The sequence below is a fragment of the Schistocerca nitens genome, chromosome 5, assembly GCF_023898315.1.
Source record: "Schistocerca nitens isolate TAMUIC-IGC-003100 chromosome 5, iqSchNite1.1, whole genome shotgun sequence".
Lineage (NCBI taxonomy): Eukaryota > Metazoa > Arthropoda > Insecta > Orthoptera > Acrididae > Schistocerca > Schistocerca nitens.
Window position 1 is genome coordinate 195,422,126 of NC_064618.1, and position 19,426 is coordinate 195,441,551.

Genomic DNA, 19,426 nt, shown 5'->3' on the forward strand with positions numbered 1-19,426 from the left:
AAGTCTAGATTCCAATGTTAAAGTCAGACGCTTTGAATTTTTGGTAGAGTTGCAACAGCTTATTCGAGTAATAGGTTTTTTGAGAAATTCACCTTCAGTGATGATGCAACTTTTTTTGTGAAAGGCGCAGTGAAAAACGCACAACGTGCGAATCCGGGCGACAGAGAATTCCCATGGTATCCTGCAGCACCAGAAGATAATGTGTAGTTTGCAGTCTAACGATTTGAAGTTTGCGATGCTTTTATTTTCTGCTAAAAGACCATTACAGAACACATGTGTCTGGATATGTTAAAAAATCGGCATATGTCACATCTGAAGACCGCAGTGTGGACTCTATCTACCAACAGGATGGCGCTCCACCACATTTACATTATGATGTTTGCGATTTCATAAACAGAGAATTAAGAAACTGGTGGATTGGTCATGGTGGGGTTGATGATCATCAATACATGTCATAGCCTCCAGACTCTCCCGATCCTACCCCACGATATTTTTTGTGCTTGGAGTTATGTGAAAAACTCAGTGTTTACGCCTCGTATGGCAACAAACCTACCGGAACTACGAGGACTCATTACCACTACACACGTCAGTTCGCTGTTGACATACAACAAAGTGGAAAGCAGAGGTATTGAAACTTATTATTTCATTCTCGAACATATTCTCAGTTCAAATATTTCTTTGAGACAGAGAAGTTGCTATCCATGCATCACCATGGCTTTAGAAAGCATCGCTCCTGCGAAACGCTACTCGCTCTCTTTTCACATAATATCTTGCGAACCATGGATGAAGGGTATCAGACGGATACCATATTCCTTGACTTCCGGAAAGCGTTTGACTCGGTGCCCCACTGCAGACTCCTAACTAAGGTACGAGCATATGGGACTGGTTCCCAAATATGTGAGTGGCTGGAAGACTTCTTAAGTAATAGAACCCAGTACATTGTCCTCGGTGGGGAGCGTTCATCGGAGGTGAGGGTATTATCTGGTGTGCCCCAGGGAAGTGTGGTGGGTCCGCTGTTGTTTTCTATCTACATAAATGATCTTTTGAATAGTTGGTGTTGTAGTCTTCAGTCCTGAGACTGGTTTGATGCAGCTCTCCATGCTACTCTATCCTGTGCAAGCTTCTTCATCTCCCAGTACTTACTGCAACCTACATCCTTCTTAATCTGCCTAGTGTACTCATCTCTTGGTCTCCCTCTACGATTTTTACCCTCCTCGCTGCCCTCCAATGCTAAATTTGTGATCCCTTGATGCCTCAGAATATGTCCTACCAACCGGTCCCTTCTTCTTGTCAAGTTGTGCCACAAACTCCTCTTCTCCCCAATTCTATTCAATACCTCTTCATTAGTTATGTGGTCTACCCATCTAATCTTCAGCAATCTTCTGTAGCACCACATTTCGAAAGCTTCTATTCTCTTCTTGTCCAAACTATATATCGTCCATGTTTCACTTCCATACATGGCTACACTCCATACAAATACTTTCAGAAACGACTTCCTGACACTTATGGTGGATAGCAATGTGCGGATGTTTGCTGATGATTCTGTGGTGTAGGTGAAGGTGTCGTCGTTGAGTTACTAAAGGAGGATACGGGATGACTTGGACAGGATTTGTGATTGGTGTAAGGAATGACAGCTAACTCTAAATAATAGATAAATGTAAATTTATGCAGATGAGTAGGAAAAAGAATCCCGTAATGTTTGAATACTGCATTTAGAGAACCAACATTTGAGGCTGACTGCAGTACAATTTTACTGCCGCCAACTTATATTTCACGGAAAGACCACAACGATAAGAAAAGAGAGATTAGGGCTCGTACAGAGGCAAATAGGCAGTCATTTTTCCCTCGTTCTGTATGCGAGTGGAACAGGGAGAGAAGATGCTAGTTGTGGTACGAGGTACCGTCCGCCACACACCGTATGGTGAATTGTGGAGTATGTATGTAGATGTAGACGTAGATCCCAGGGACAGCGCTGATAACTTGGACGCAAAATATGGTAATGATTACACTCTGATTCCGTCTTATTTGATATTAGCCACTTGGCTCTTCTGTGTTGGCACAGTGGGTGTCAGGTGCGCCTCAGCTAAGATGTCTGCGGAATCTGTAGGTGTCCACAACAGAGCACTTCTAAATAAAATAGCTACAATAAATCTATGAAATCGCTTCAATCATTAATAATCACCTTGTATTTTATCCTGTGTAAATGTTTTGCCTGAGTCATTTTTCAGTTCATTATGGTCGTTAAGCGACAATACATTTCCGTGGTCAACAGCCAAGTAAGCGAGCAGTGTTATGATGTGGCTGTATCTTGAGAGAATTTAATGTCATATTTCGCTTCATTGGGCCCAGTTTGTCGAACAGTCGCCATCAAAATAAGGTACTCGGTACTATTAATTCCAAATTCGCTGAACTACTCATAAATCTGTGTAGATAAAGCGCATCCGTCGGAGCTTATTAACAGCCGCCATACTAGTAGAGCATCGACGTCCTTGTGTAAGCTAGGAAGGCTCATTTTGTTCCCAATTACGTCACAGACTCGTCAGTATAAAGTACCGTGGCGCCAAAGATCAGACTGAATAACTTAACATTTTAATATGTTAGCAAAACCTTAAGTTCCGCTAATTACTTGTGTAACGGTCATGAACTCGTTTTTTAGTACCTATATGTAATGCTTCAAAAGTAAGTTGACTGAAAAGCGGATTCAGCTATTTTTCCGTGGCCAGCAAGGACAATGAACACAGTAATATTTAATAACTATATCGTTTCACATGTCTTCATATTATTCCTTTTTCTTCAACTCAACTGGAGAACGCCTAGGAAATAAATCCTCTTATTGCTAACCGAAAATATACTCAACAATGTTGTAATCATCATCGCTTTGTTGCGGTCATTTCTGATTTCACTGGGCTTAGATGGGTCCCAACGATTTTGGCTCCCGTCACAATGTCATCTCTTCTGAATATCACTTGCACACTCAATCATCAATTATTTGTTGAATCGGGTGGTTGTAATTAAAGAGTATCTACTCACAGATGTGCAGTTTGGGCTGCAGTTATCGTATGTCAGCGAAATGTGGTAGATAATCTAATGCGTTAATAACACGGAACCGATTTACACGGAAAAAGAAATTACTTGCAATTTTGGCTACCAGGTGCAAATCCGACGGTTTGAATGCGAGGAAGACATATATAAATGTTTCAATATCTAATGAATTAGAAAGAGGACGCTGGTATAAAAGGTCAGACAAGAGAGAAAGGAATAACGTTGATTTTATTATTAACTGCCGCTTACACATTTTGAGAACCGGAGAGGTCGATGAGATGCTCTACAGTGCCAGGTTTGCACCTGGTGGCCAAATTACAATTTCTTTTTTCCAGCGTATTTCAGTTCCGAATGAACTCATTTGCTTATTCACCAAGTTTCGCTGCTGTACGTTAACTATAGTCCTCGCTGGACTTCTGTGAGAAGCTGTACTTTAATTACAAGCACCTGCGACATGTATTAAGCTCCCTCTTCTCCTACAGTATTTCCCTCAACAAGTTCCTCAGGTACCATGGAAGTTACTCCTTGGCGTCTTATCATGATTTTCAACATTCTTCTTTTGGATTGTGCTTACTTTATTGTCCTTTCCTCTCCGATAACGAGGGGAACACAGTTTCTTGTTTTAATTTTCGGCATTCTTGTGTAACAACGTATCTCAATAGGTGGGCTTCTGTTCTTTTCTAAGTTTCCGTTATTCACAGTCACTCAATTCACTTTAACAAGCTGTAAACACTGTCTTATATGTCTATGAACGTGAGATACAGTATAGCTAGTGTGGCGCTCAGAGTTGGTACAAGCCCCCTGTAGCAACAAATTACTGCGCGGATGTAGCTGCGAAAGGCAAAATACTTGTGAGCGAAATACTGGAACTCCTTTTAGAATCGTAATGATTGTCCGAAAAAAACCCAACGTCAATAATTAAACAACAATATGGTGATTAACGGTAGACGTTATCAATGCTTCTTGGTTGTTGTCCACAAAGGAGCCTACCCTGAGGAGCTTACTATGGTGACTTCTCAAAAGGAAGAGCATATGTGGAAAGCTCTACATTTACATATCTACATATACACTCAGCAAGTGGCAGTACAGTGCATTATGGAGGGAGGGTACACTGTACTAATATTATCACTCTGCTAACAAAAGGGCCTCCATTTCCATATCTGTGTCCTGTGGGCGATTAGACAATGGTGTCAATATCGTGGGTGAAACTAAGTGGATGAGGGTGCTTTATCACAATTATATATACACTACATAGACTACAGGGACTTTTCACCACTATCCACATTGGTACACTGTTGACACGCCATAAGGAAGAGGAAAGCATAGGTACTGCAACTTACTAGTGCATAATATCCCACAGGCAACCTTCATAATGTGGCCGCAAATTTTGGGAATTATGACACTCTGACTACTTCTTATTTGACGTTTGTCACTTGGCACATCAGTGTTGGCAGGTGTCAGTTGCGCCTCAGCTATGATTAAGAGAAGAGTGGGAGGAATGCCACCACAGGTAGTGTGTGTTTATGTTCGCAGTGGTTAGCCACATTCAAATAGTTTACGACAGTATCAAATTACAGATTTTTTTCAACTGACATAACAATGAGAGACACTTGAGGTGTGACTTTGAGCGCTGTCATGCTGATAAAAATATTAGTAATTTAATTTCTGTTTTTATATTTCTTGCCAAGTACATCTGATTTCTAAAGAATAAAGTTGAACAAAGATGAACCGCTAGCAGAGGTCACGAACGTTAGCGGTGTAGTACTGCCACCACAAGTGGCAGTAGTGACACCACGTGACCACTGGACTTGCATGCCGGTCGTCTAGAGGACTATGACGATGGCAGTCAGTATAATGAGCTACGGAGTAGGTGGAAATCGTTTTCGAGAGATCATCACCAGCTTTACTACACCACCTTCTAACCGACACTGACGTTGAATGCTCAGAAGAACACCATCGCTCTGCCGCACTGCCGAACTGACATCTTCCCCTGCTGTTGTGATGTGAGGCTTTGTCAGTATTGCTTGGACAGAAACATTTTCACTGTATATCTGTGCGTTATGGCCTCCGCATTTGCTGATGTTACTATAGGATGACACAACTTACATACTGTGATAAAACCTGATATTCTATTTTGTTTATTTTACTGTAGATCTTTGTTTTCCCCGGGTACAAAGATCTAGCAATTCAAGATCGAATAATTTTTGATGGTTAGTAAATACTGTAAATGCTAGATTACTTAGTTAGGTTATAACAGAGGACCGGAATTACAAGGTATGAAATCACAACTAATAAATAATTCCATTGAGACTACAGAGAGGCAGATGCGCTGTCGCTACTCACAGTTGAGGTCCAGGGAGACGCTGGCCTGTGCGGGCTGGCTGATGTTGTTGTTGGCCGCTTGGCAGGTGAAGATGGCGCCTAGGTCTGCACGCCGCAACCTCGGTACCACTAGCTGGCTCTTGCGGACGTTTGGGAAGGACGAAGAGCTGGGCAGCTCCAGCGCATCCAGCAGCCGCTCTCCTCGCCACCACAGCACCGTGGGTGGTGGCCGCCCTATGGAACAACAAAGCTGGCTCACTAGAGGTGCCCAGTAGCAGAAGGATGATGATGATGATGATGATGTTCGGTTTGTGGAGCGCTCAACTGCATGGTTATCGGAGCCTGTACAAATTCCCGACCTTTGCTCAGTCCAATCTCGCCACTTTCATAAATGAAGATGAAATGATGAGGACAACACAAACACCCAGTCATCTCGAGGCAGCTGAAAATGCCTGACCCCGCCGGGAATCGCACCCGGGTCCCCGTGCTCGGGAAGCCAGAACGCGATCGTGAGACCACGAGCTGCGGACTAGTAGCAACAAGAGAACAAATATCAATCAAATGGTGGAAGGAGGAAGACAGGGAGTTGGGTACATCCAGTGTGCCAGAAGCCACACACACGCCACACCACCACAAAAAATGGTTCAAATGGCTCTGAGCACTATGGGACTCAACTGCTGAGGTCATTAGTCCCCTAGAACTTAGAACTAGTTAAACCTAACTAACCTAAGGACATCACAAACATCCATGCCCGAGGCAGGATTCGAACCTGCGACCGTAGCGGTCTTGCGGTTCCAGACTGCAGCGCCTTTAAACGCACGGCCACTTCGGCCGGCACACCACCACAAGACTGTCCAGTTCCCGGTCTGTGGATAACAGAGCCGACTGACGACAGGTGTCTAGTAGCAAGAAGAAAGCTCCTGTCATTCAAATGGCGTGAGGAGCATTAGGTGGGCAGATACAGGGTGCCCATCAGCCGTTCGCTGCACCACCATAGCACCTTTGGTGGTGGTCAGCCTGTGGGACAACAAACCTGGCTCGTAGCAACAGAAAAGCAGCTATCATTAAAATGTTCAGAGGAGGACGAACTGGTCTCATCCAAGGCGTCGAGCAGCCTCTCACCACACCACTACAGCACCTTGAATGATGGCTGCTCTATGGAACGACGAAGGCAGAACACGACAGGTATCCAGTAGCAAGATGATAGCAGCTGTGGTTCAAAGGGTGGGACGGGCAGGGTTGGTATATCAAGGGCTTCCAGTAGCTGCTGTGTGTGTCACCACGGCTATGGGTGATGGTTGGACTGTGGAACAAAAAAGCTGGCTCACCACAATTTGTCCAGTGGCGGAAGTAAAGCAGATGTCATTCAAACAGTGGTACGAGGGAAAGACAGACAGATCCATGGTGCCCAGCAGCAGTTCACTGTGCTACCATAGCACCTTTTGTGATGGCCAACCTGTGGAACAACAAACCTAGCTCACGACAGATGTCCAGTAGCAAGAATAAAGCAGCTATCATTCAAATGTCGAGAGAAGGACGAACTGGGCTGCACCACAGCAGCACTATGGGTGGTGGCCGACCTATGGAACAAGATATCTGGTTAATGATAGTGCCCGACAGGAACGCAGCTGTAATTCAAACACTGGGAGGATGGTGGATGGGTAGGTCCATGGTGCCCATCAGCCGCCAATTTTGCAACCAAAGACTGTGGGTGGTGTCTGACCAGTGACACAAGAAAGACGGCTCATGACAGGTGTCCACAAGCAAGAAGAAAGTAGGTGTCATTCAGTTGGGAGAAGGAGGAGGAGCTGGGCAAAACCACGGTGTGTAGCACCCACTCATCGTGCCATCACAGAACCGTGGACGACAGCTGGTCTGCAATATCACACAGCACATCACCAGCCGCCTCTTGATCCCTCTTTAGTGGCAATGGGGGGGAGGGGGGGGGGGAGCAGCTCCCACCACTTCATCCCAAAAAACCTCTTAAAGCAGCTGAGTACCAAAATCGTTACTACTAATAGCCTGTGGGCATCACATTTTCATTCTTGCGTCTGTATAGTGTTAACCACTGTTAAATGGTAGAGGGTAAAGAAACTTCCTGGCAGATTAAAACTGTGCGCCGGAACGAGACTCGAACTTGGGACCTCTGCCTCTCGCGGGCAAGTGCCCTGCCATCTGAGTCACTCAAGCACGACTCACGCCCCGTCCTCACAGCCTTACTTCTGCCAGTACCTCGTCTCCTACCTTCCAAACTTTACAGAAGCTATCCTACGAACCTTGCAGAACTAGCACTCCTGAAAGAAAGGATATTGCGGAGACATGGCTTAGCCACAGCCTGGGGGATGTTTCCAGAATGAGATTTTCACTCTGCAGCGGAGTGTGCGCTGATATGAAATTTTCTGGCAGATTAAAACTGTGTGCATTCTCATTACGGCAGAGGGTACTTCTCAATGAACCATCTGTTAGGGCGCCTTTCGCATTCCACTCGCATATAACATCTGGAAGTAATGCTTACTGAAATGCCACTGCGCATGTTGTAATTATTCTAATCTTGTATTTACAGCCCATATAAGAGTGATACGTAGGGATTGTTGTGTATTAATTTCGACTCTTCAAACATTTAATTTAGTCTTTCTTTAGATAGTTGACATCTAGCTTGAAGTTCCTGCCAAGCCAGGAATATCAGCTTCTCTGTGACGCTCTCCCAAGAGGCAAAGCCGTAAATATTCATGCCACCGTTATTTGTAGATGGTCAGGTTCCCCTAATAGATATCAGATCTACAGGTGAGCAATCTTCTAGGAGTCTGGACAGTCTCTATTGTAGACTGATGGTGTTTTCTCTGGTTGCTGACAATCAAAAGTCTGCTTACAACTGAGCCAATGTGATCATTCCACTTCATGTTATTACGAAATGTTATGGTTGGGTTATTTTATGTGGTGACTAACTTCAGTTATGAGTCGCTGATGGTATCATAGGATGTTATGTTTGTTCGTTTTTTATGTTTTAGGTTTCTAGGCATCGTAAGGGAATTGCTCACCAACTAACATTTCTGTACTGCAGGTATTTATTATGTAGTCTGTCAGCTCATAGCCATTAGTGGCATTATTTTGAGCTATAGAGAATGCCATGCTGTACAGTGATATACCAACTTTCGGCCAATGTTTCAACTCGTCTTCATCAAGATATGTAAGATGGACTCATTCAACAGTAGCCAAATGTTTTTGTTTCATTTGAAGGAAGTAAACAGTCTATAGCTGTGAGAAATTTATGATTTTTTTCTCTATGTTTATGTATAATACACACAGTACACGCACGTTTATTATTATTATTATCCTCCTTCAACGATTTATTATTCTGATCTTTGTTTAAAAATATCTGGTTATATTTTGAGACAGATATCAAACTTAACAGAAATTATACAAAAGAAAAACCATAAATATTTAATAGTTCATTGTGACAAAGTTATTTATACATACTATGACACACGGATGCCCCATATAACCATTGGTATATAAAGTAATAAAATTCTAATAATATTAGAAAAGCAAGATAGGACGTTGAAGAGACCAGATCCGAAGCGCTTCGACCAGTGAGTGAAGACACATTGGGATAGGACAAACACCATATGGGAAAACAAAGGTTGAAGTTCATACAACAAAAAAATAATATTGAATTCAGTGAGTAGTTGCTACTCTGAGACGAAGATAGGCAGACTGACACAGGAGAGGAAGCGCAGGACTTGGACATAGCGTGCAATTTAGGATTACTGCAGAGTACATCTCCACAAGTCTAGCAATATGTTTGCAGCCCTTACGGGCGCTGCCGAACTGGTGGTTGTCCACGAACTGAACGATAGACGGTCGCCACTAGTATGAATGATCAACACGGCTAACGAGATGCTACGTAAATAGCTATGAAAATTGTAACAACGTCCAGAATTAGGTGTATCACATTACGTCTAATGTATCATCTCCAAAGTAGTCATACACGTCCCAGGCTGGACTGAGATGTGCCGTTCTCTAATCAGGGGAGGAAGTGCGGCTCTGTGACGCTTCAGATGACGGCTGACTGCTGAAAACGTGCAATAGTGCATTATCGTAAGCAGAGTGTTGTGGTATTATCAAAGAAAGCAGAAAGGCATCGTAACATGAATTAATGAACTGCAAAAAATACTTATCTCAAATTATTATTATTATTATTATTATTATTATTATTATTATTATGAGAAACCTTCAAGACAACTTGCAGCAGATGTTGGAGATTCCTGATAACTAATGTAAAGAGAAACAGTGGTCTCTATATCGGACAATGTCTGCAGGGGCCATGGAGAGACAGTTGAGTGAAATGGCAGCCATCGCCAACCAGAGTCCGTCTTTCTGGCAGTGCGAAGCCGTCGCTGAGAATGACAATTTCGACTTTCGATTCAACAAAGAGGAACTCTCCAAGGGGCCCTTCGCAACACGGGAGCCGCAGTAGGCCTTATCTACTCATCCTACATTTTACCAGGTGGTTGTAAGGCGAATTACATCATACTGCGACACCTCACAATGGCAGCAAGAGAAATCTTTCTCTCATATTTCAACTGGATCAGGAATCCACTCATACCAGCAAGCTATGGACACCTCTCATCTGAAGCTAAGGAAATACCGTACTTGACCAAACATATTAGAGCACTGCCCTAGAGGGCCAAATAAAAAAGATCATTAAATGGCTCTGAGCACTATGGGACTCAACATCTTAGGTCATAAGCCCCCTAGAACTTAGAACTACTTAAACCTAACTAACCTAAGGACATCACACACACCCATGCCCGAGGCAGGATTCGAACCTGCGACCGTAGCAGTCCCGCGGTTCCGGACTGCAGCGCCAGAACCGCTAGACCACCGCGGCCGGCCGATCATTAAATAAATAGTGAATTATTGTATGGCATTTTTAATCCTGACTGCATTTAATAGATAGTAGTGCCACTTCAAGGCATATCATTAATTTTTTTTCTAACCTTATCTTGCTGGAACATACGGCACAAAAGGTAGGCGCATTTTTCGTCAATCTTAAAATGACATTTTATTGGCATAATAATTTCCGAAGCTCCACCAGTAGAGTTGCAGCAGAGGTCGGTAGAGGAAGTTCTAGGGGACTGACTCGAACAGAAGAAAGAAATGTCCCAAGGAAGTGCTGTGAATTTCACTTTCTTTGCCACTGACATCAATAGCATAACTTTCATAGTAAGGAAACCGGTACACTGCTCCTCATTTGTCAGCAGTCGATTTACTCCTCCTGAAAAGCCAACGCAAATTGCAACGTGTAAGATGCGTGTGAAAATGTCTGAACGGGACTCCATTTTGTGCAAGAGCCCAACTTACAACTGAATGGAGCTACACAGAAAAATTATTTCTATTGTGGTCCCTGACGTACTAGAACAGTGGATCGGCCCTCGTGGATATTCACTTAATTCATTAGCATAACTTATGGAAGTGGAACATTAGCACTAATCTTTGATTAAAGGAATGGAGGTGAAATCATGTTAAAAGGTATTCATATAAGTAACGTACACATTAATCTTATTCAAAGAATCATAGTTCTTAAACCTTTTCTTCCCGAATACAAGGGAACATAGCTTTATAATGACTCAAGCGTATCGCTTCTGCGGCGACGGGGGAATCGGATGATAAAATAATCGATGCATGCCCAGCAGTGTAACGTATTTGTGGAGAAATGACTGATTTTATTGGACTACGTGGATAAGGGCAACACGCAAGAGAAATGGGAGTGCGGTAAAAGTATAGGATTTACTACTAACTTGTAGGAATGTCTCCACGTGGGTGAACTAACAAAGAAACGCCAGATGAAGCGTGTCAGTTCTGGTACCGAAAGGTCAGCACTGATATTACAGCACTATCGAAACAAATCTCAGCAAAAATTGAGCACCGTAACCCATATTTTCAAAAGCCACGTGGCAATGAAAAGTCTACCTAGCACCACTCCCGTCAGTTGCAAAGAAATCTTGATAAAGATTGACGAATTACAACAGAACTTGACGGTAATGATTTTAGATCAATATCGAACCAATCTACACTGAGGAGAAACACTGTGGTAACTAAAATACCTTGAGAATCATGGAATATTGTAGCGTACCACGTGCAGGCAATAACAAGGAAACGTTCGTTTGGCTATGAAAATTACAGTCTTGAATTATCGGTAAAGATGGAGAAACATTATTTAACGAGATATATCGAAGAAAACTCAGACCCGACCGGTTAGCCGAGAGCTCTAATGCACTGATTTCTATACTCAGGTAGGCCCCCAGGCCCTGGATCGAATCCGCCAGCCTGGATGTCATTTTTAGGCGGTTTTCCACATCCCAATAGGCGAATACAGGGCTGTTCCCCACGTTCTGCCTCAGCTACACGACCTGCAGACATCTGAACACGTTAGCACTATTCCATGGATTACACTAGTCTCAGACACCTGGGATACACTAATTCCATCCTCGGGAGAAGGGCTTCTGGCCACCCCTTAAGAATTAACCTTGCCAAATCCGTTCTAACCTTGCCGACCCTGTGAAACTGCGAGACAAGACATCAGCAAAAGAAGAAAGAAGAATATCGAAGAAAAATCAGTCTGAAACCAGAGGACATAAGAAAAATCCATCTCGCTACACATGATCGGAGCCGGACAGAGACTACTACTAATTTAAGGAATTGTAAATCGCGGCACAAGGGAAATTACGTAAAGTACTATTTAAAAAAATCTGTCTCAGAGAAGAATGGCCAGTCATCCACTACTCCCAATTACAGGTGTCATTTGTGTCATTATCTCTCATATTTTACTCTTTTAAAGCAAATGGTGATTTAATATCTCTCATCTTATGAAACAGTTCGTTCCAGCAGTCGACGGATATTTTTCAAACTGACATCAAAGGAGCAGCTTGCTGTATGTAATGTCTTTAAATTGTCCTCATAGCAGGTGGTGTGTTTGTGTGTGTGTGTGTGTGTGTGTGTGTGTGTGTCTACGTATCCCACACAAAAACCATTCCAGTGCGTGCCAGAAACTCTCATCTAGCCAAAGTGCTGAGTTTCTCCCGACCACCATGCCACTGCAGGTCATGTTTGAATTATTTTTTGCAGTGAAAGTGCACACGTGACATAAATGATTGCCTACACACTGCCTACTGTCGCAAAATATGAAGCCATTCTATATGTGGTAAGGTCACTGCACACGGAAGTTTTCTGCAAACAGTGCAGTGCAGCTTCAAGAATGGAAACATGGAACCACCAAAAGCTGCTGCAATGTATATTTATTTACAGACAAGCAGTTTCGGACAAACGGCCATTTTCAAGTCACTGATTAACATTAGTTGAAGTGTAGGAATGTTACTTGGCGTGAGTGCGTTGTTATTTGCACCGTGTATACGTGACAGATGTTGCAACCAAAGACAGTTAATCATTTGACGCCAAAGAACCTTACTGTTACTTGACGTAAATTTAATCCGAGACGAGGATGGTCCTTTGGCCAAACCTATTCATGTGAATAAAAATACAGTATTGAACCGTATTATAGACAAGGCCAATTAATTTTGTTATATTCGAGGAACTTGTGTGTGTTTCCAAGGACATTTACTGTTGTAAGCGTGATGTTATTGTTTTGTTGAGATTCGGAATGAAAGAGACAACAGTCGGCATTGGTTGGAGAGTGGCCTCTGTTCATCGTACGTGAGTACCGCTGCGCGCCCAGCGGGAGAAGAGACATGCAGACGAGGTGGTCAAAACAGTGTCTGGACTCCGTGCGGGTGTCGACAGCAGGTGCATGGTGTGCAAATCGAGGCAAATGGATTTAGTGTCGGCATCATGAATGTAAAGATGGGAGGTGGTTGTCGGCTATGGTGGACTGATGAACGGTATGTGTTAGTTTTAGGCTTGTGGCCATTCGAACTGCTGGCTTCGCCAAAGGAAGCGGTCATGTTGAAGAGCACGGTAGAAATGTGTTACGAAAGTGATTCTTTTAGAAGCGTGATGGGATACTGAGAACACTATTGACCGAAGGCTTTCAAGGAATAAGTGAGTTTTTTCCACAGCTTTTAGTTTAATGACACTTTGAGATACAGTGAGGTTTTGTATTGCTAAATTGACGTTGAGACCAAGCAGAAGTAATTTTTTGTAATGTACAGTTCAATAAATTTTGAAAAGTATTCAGAAATCACGTTCATGAAACAGATTTTTTTTCTAAGTTTTGATTATCAGTGATTGTGATAGAGCACGTTGTCACTGTTCAAGCAATGCTGTTTTGCGTGTAGGGTTACTGAATGTCAACAAAGTGTTAAAGTTCCTTTTCAGCTTTCAGTATACCACTTTATCGCTGCGCTCCGCACAAGTCTGTGTCTCTACCTCATCGACTACAACAGGTTCTCATGCTAAAATGATGCGGTTCATCAAACGGAAAGAGAATTAGTTAGAAGTGACGGCCAGATACAGTTTATACAATCTACTACTCAGCTGGGGCGCATTTGCTTCCTGATATAAGACGAAACGAAGCCCTGCTCGCTAGCCTCCGACTAGGGTATTTCTGCGTAATGTATGGATTCCTACTTTGGTCAAAGTATCAGTCAGTTGACGTTGTTGGCCATAGCATTGTCAATATTTCATATTTTGGAATTAGCCTGAGCTTGCTAATGAGACAACTGTCCGCAATTTAGCACGGGACTTCCCGTGTATTATATGCACTGTTCGTGAAATGGAAAAGATCCAATTACTAGCCGGAAGACTCCTGTGGGATTGTTTGCCTGCCTAGAGCTAATTTTTACGTCACGCTGGCGAGTTTCCCGTCTTTGTGATCAAGACGAGAATAAATGATCATAACAATATAAACACGCAGTGCCTGAGTGAAGGAAACTTCCAATCCAGCCAGGAATCGAACTTTTGACCCCGTAATCTAGAGGAAGCGATGCTAACTACTATAACAGAGGTGTTCTATCCCAAAGCAAGTATCAGATCGGCCCAGTAAGTGAGCACCTATTATGTAGATGGCATTTCCGCCATTTGACTGTACAAACAATTTTATTTTACATTACTATGAGATTTCGGCCTTAAGCCATTATCAAGTACAATTAGGCTCCGTTAAGTGAAGCCATCACGATGATCTATTGAACCGAGTGTCCAGCGTGTAGATAAGTATGAAACCACCGAAATGTATGACAGACAGGCAGCAAACATGTTTTCCAGCCATAAAATAATCGAACCACAGAATGAACAGCAATACAGTTGCTACATGTGCAGTGAACATGGTGTGAAAATTTACTGCGCAAGTTACTGATTGACCAGTAACTTCCAGACAGGTACCAAACATGTTTTCCAGTCAAAAATCAATTGAGCTACAATGTGGCTGGAAAACATGTTTGATACCTCCACTTCGGTGTGTACTTATCTACACGCTGGGACGCCCAGTTAAATAGATCTTGACAATGACTTCACTTAACAGAATGTAATTGTACCTCATGATGGTTTAAGGCCGAAACCATGATGATAACAGAAAATAAAAAAGAGCTTCTACTTTTAAATGGCGGAAAACTCATTAAAACATTAATTCATGACTGAGGCGAGAAAATATAAAAAGGTTGAGTGACAGCGTGTATCACACGACTGATTTAAAAACAAATTTCAAAAAAAAGTTTCGAGAAGTTCCTTTAATATGAACTTATGATATATTGAAGGTATTCAATATGAAACTCACGCCAAACGATGCTACTCTCATTGGTACACCCCGACCGATTGTTTTAAGTATATTATGTGTGGTACAAAAATACTCGTCTTCTACCAGTGTGCCCCAAGTAAGCTAAGACATTGGGTACACTTATACTAAACTATGACTTTATCTGAGTGACACATATGCAGTAAATGTTTGGTTATCAATGGCTTATTCGTATGGGCTAGTGGGTGACAATTCTTATCTCTCTGAATCTGGTTTTAACCAAATAAACTTTCTTGTTTGGAAGATATTTCGAAGTTACTAAAACTTGAACGCTTCGACGTACACTTTGCACTTTTTGACGTTATCCTACATTTGAACAACAGCTCTTGAGGATTAATGTTTTTTGTATATGGACCTATTTATCTGAATCCTTATTTTTTATCGTTGGTGTACCGTGCCACAAATATAATACTAATACTAATAGTTCATCCGTTTATTTTGAGGTACTTAGCGGACAAAGTACAACTGGCTTCGAACCTACTAACATCATCCACCCAAAATATGGAAGATACAAGTTGGGTTGCTGTCTTAAGGTGCACGAAATATTTTCTAGCCAATTTTTATTTTTCCCTCTCTGTATATCAGCACTTCTGTAATTAGATACGTAATGGAAGACCTCTATGATAGTAGCCGTCATTGTGACAGCCGTAACTAACATACATCATCTGAAATAGATACAGATAAATGTGAAGAATTACAGTTATATGTTTCTGTCAAAGCTATTTAATAATTTCGCATCTTCTCTAAAACTGAATTTGAAATTGTCGTATCTATGTGTAGTTTTCGTAAACCTTTACATCCGATAAATTATCTCATGATGCTTAAAATGAAAATCACTGCTATCACAAACAACTTTTTGTGCTGTACGGTGTAGTGCACCTTTAATTTCCTTTTAGTTGTGTGTTCTGCTTTGCGAAGCAGAAGTCTGTTCTATAGTTTATTTCTTATACTTGCCAGTACAGTATTTTACGAGCACAGATGCAACTTATGCGGGGCTGCCCTGGCATTCTTGCCCGAGACTCTACGACGCACTTGAAGCGCTCGCATGTTATATGGCAGGTGTCAGCTGGGGTCTCCATTCACGGCGCTGGTTTATTTCGCAAGAGCCGTCCCTCTCGACTCCATATTCGTCTTGGTTGTTCCACAGCACCACACGCTTCCCTCCATCGGGTTACTCGTCGGAAAATGGCGCTCCTCTCCAGAGAAGATTGCTTCTCTTTACTGCCCACATAGTGCAGATTCCGGTGCGAATGCATTTCCCTTGCTCTGCACAGTTTTAGAGTCCATAAAACATGAGGGCCATGTCACATTACATCATAATAATTAATTACTGCAGGGCTTGGCTGTGTCGTGGTTTAAACATAGGCGCAATATTGATAGATTAGTATTCTTGTGGGATACTGTACTGAATACGGATGAAACATGACTGCATGTTCAGCGTATATATGGTACCTTGTTAGTGTTACAAACAGTGTGCAATATTTAGCAACGCTGGGTAGAGTACGAGGGTTGTTTATGATTCTGAAATACTGAGAAAATAGTCGTATCAGAACATGTTTTACAAAATAAAAGCCTAATTATGTTCTGATGTTCACGTATGTAGATGTGTAGGATATTCCTGAAAATTTTTCAGCTTCCTCCTTTTGTCGATAAATTGAAGTATTTCTCCTATCAAGGTTTCCTCGCATCTATATTTGGCTGTCCAACTTCTGTGAATGCCCCTCGTAAAGACGATCATTCCATTTCAACTGAACAGCCTGCAGTGGTATTCATAATCTCAATATCTACTGCCTTAGAGAAATTCAAACGTACATCATTCCTCATCGTTGCTGACGATTCTCTTAAACTTCAGCCTGTTGTTCGTCACTACTAAATTGGTGTCTGAATCTATATCTGCTACTGGGTACGTCTTACAATTAGAATTGAATATCTGACTTTGTAATCTAGCTCGGATCATAATGTAATCCAGCTGGAATCTTCCTGTGTCTCTAGGCCGTTACCAAGAATAATTACACACCTTCTCTTATTGTGATTTGTGAACTGTGCAAGTTTAATGCAGAGCTATATTAGCCGTTTTCCTCTCTCATTCCTACAACCTAGCCCAATTCTCTCTCAATCATGTCTTCTATTCCTTCCCATACTACTGCGTTTTCAAATCACCCATAGTAATTGTAATTTCGTCTTCTTTGACCTACTGAGTTTCCCTTACAACGTCCTAATATACTTTCTCTAACTATAATTACGAATTTTTGCTGTCAAGATCGCACGATGAAATATTTTTATTTTTTCAGTGACCGGTTTCAACAAGCCTAGGAGTCTATATGGGATCTTCTGCAAATATATCCAGAAGATCGGAAGATGACAGTTACACCTATCGAAACGGCTAACAGAGGAAATAAAAGTCTTTCAAGAAGCGATCTTGGCTGCAAAAATTCGTATTTATCACTAAAGATCAGATCGCGTCCAGCAACATTTGCGATATTCTTTTGATCATCTTCTGCTTTTGACGTTGGTATACAGTATATACTTGTGCTCTTATTTTTAGTATTAATTTGCCGTCGAATCTGATGAGAATGGACCTAGTCACTGATTTTTTCGAAGTAACTAACTCTCTGTCCAGACTTCTTGTTTGTACTGAATCCTGTTCCAGTTACATCTTATCCAGTGGCTGCAGTTTTCACTGTACAGTCATCAGACAAGGACATTGTTTTCTTTTTATTCCACTTCACTGTACCTACCATCTGTATTCATTACACTATATCTAGATTGAGCCTTGCATTTGAGATTTTTGTCTTTCCCTACGACGTTTAAATACGATATTGCGTGCTGTGACTCGTAGAATGGTAGGCCTTTGTTGATTACTGAATACTTTTCTGGTTGTCACTCACTCTTGACAGTACCCTCCTAGGTATCTGAATAGGGTATTAGTTCAGAATCTTTTGTAAACGGAGCGAACTTCAGTACGCTTCTTGAATTACAGGCACTACGTTCTGTGGCTTCACGTTAAGGGGCCTGGAAGTGAACGGGCTGCATTTTTATACCTCGCTCTCAGTGCACATTACTCTTGATCTACAATGCGGAGGAAGTTGTGGTTTTTTACCAACAATAAATGCCATTAACTGAAGCTCTAATATCTGTTACAGTTTAAGAATTACAGTATTTTGCCTAACAGATGTTTTTGTAATACAAGTTCCCATTCTGGTACCACTTCCTGGTCCATCATCAGTCTAATAGCATTAAAACTGTGGCAGGCTGCTGTCAACATTCATAGGAACACATTATGCCTCTCGGTTTGCAGTTTGAGTGTATCTGAGAAAACAGAAGAAAACCCTATTATAGCAAATTAGTAATTTGTCTAAAAATACTGCTACGATTATATACAGAGTAACAAACATAGATAATTTCTGCGATGTATTAGGCATAATACAAAGATATTATACCATTCTTCACTTGAAAGAAATTTGGTGAACATGGATAAAACGATTGTGAAGTTATGTGCACATAATGTTCTGAAAATGTAGTTTCGAGAAAATGAGAAAAGAATGTTCACTGTTTTTGACTCACCGTATGCCTCTTTCAGAACATTCCAGCAGCATAATCTTGCTGGCCAGCTGCTTCTTTATCCTCTGTAGACTTCTTTAGGAGCCTTTTCCTTACTCTTGACTCTTTAGTGGTGGCCTCCACAGCCCTTTCAGCTTCAACTAGTCGCTGACGATCTATGGCAGTCAGAGCAGCTATCATATTATTTCCTGGCTGGATGCCTAATTTGTCCATTACTTTTGTCCTGCTGATTACACCAGCACTGAAACAGATGACAGCATCCATCACACCCATTTTGAATACTGTCCATCCAGCAAACACTGTTTTTGCTGCTCGCAGCTGCTGAAACTCTCTTTAGGGATTTGTATACGGCCATGTAGACATTTGCTACGTAATTTTTAATCTGCAAGGTCCCTGTGTATTGGCTTTATTGTTTCCATGACTCTGGTAGGCATGAAATGTTTATGGTGAAATTCCTTGCCTGAAGCCAGTGTTCAGACATTTGTTCAACGAGCGTTTAGGAATATAATATCAATTTAAAAGTTAATGAACCACACATTTTTGGAAACAGGAGAAATTTGTCTTTAGATGGCGGCAAATTTTTTTTTTTTTCGATTTTCAGTCATTTTAACGTCCAGGTCCGCTTAAGTGCATTTAATGGAGTAGTTTCCATTGCATACTGCATCTTCATACCATTGATCATTGCTCTTTCATCTGCTTTTTAGGGGCAGTTCCCGATCCTGATTGGCAAGTTGACGCCTTGAACCTATTTAGCAT

General features: G+C 41.9%; 1 protein-coding gene across 1 annotated transcript in view; it reads right to left on the reverse strand.

Moving 5' to 3' along the window:
* The window catches only part of LOC126260341 (nephrin-like), a 551,200-nt gene that overhangs the window by 424,969 nt on the left and 106,805 nt on the right, over positions 1-19,426 (reverse strand). The window contains exon 4 of the mRNA XM_049957665.1: positions 5,386-5,598. Within this exon, the coding sequence (XP_049813622.1) occupies positions 5,386-5,598 (213 nt within the window). The remainder of the gene's footprint in view (positions 1-5,385; positions 5,599-19,426) is intronic.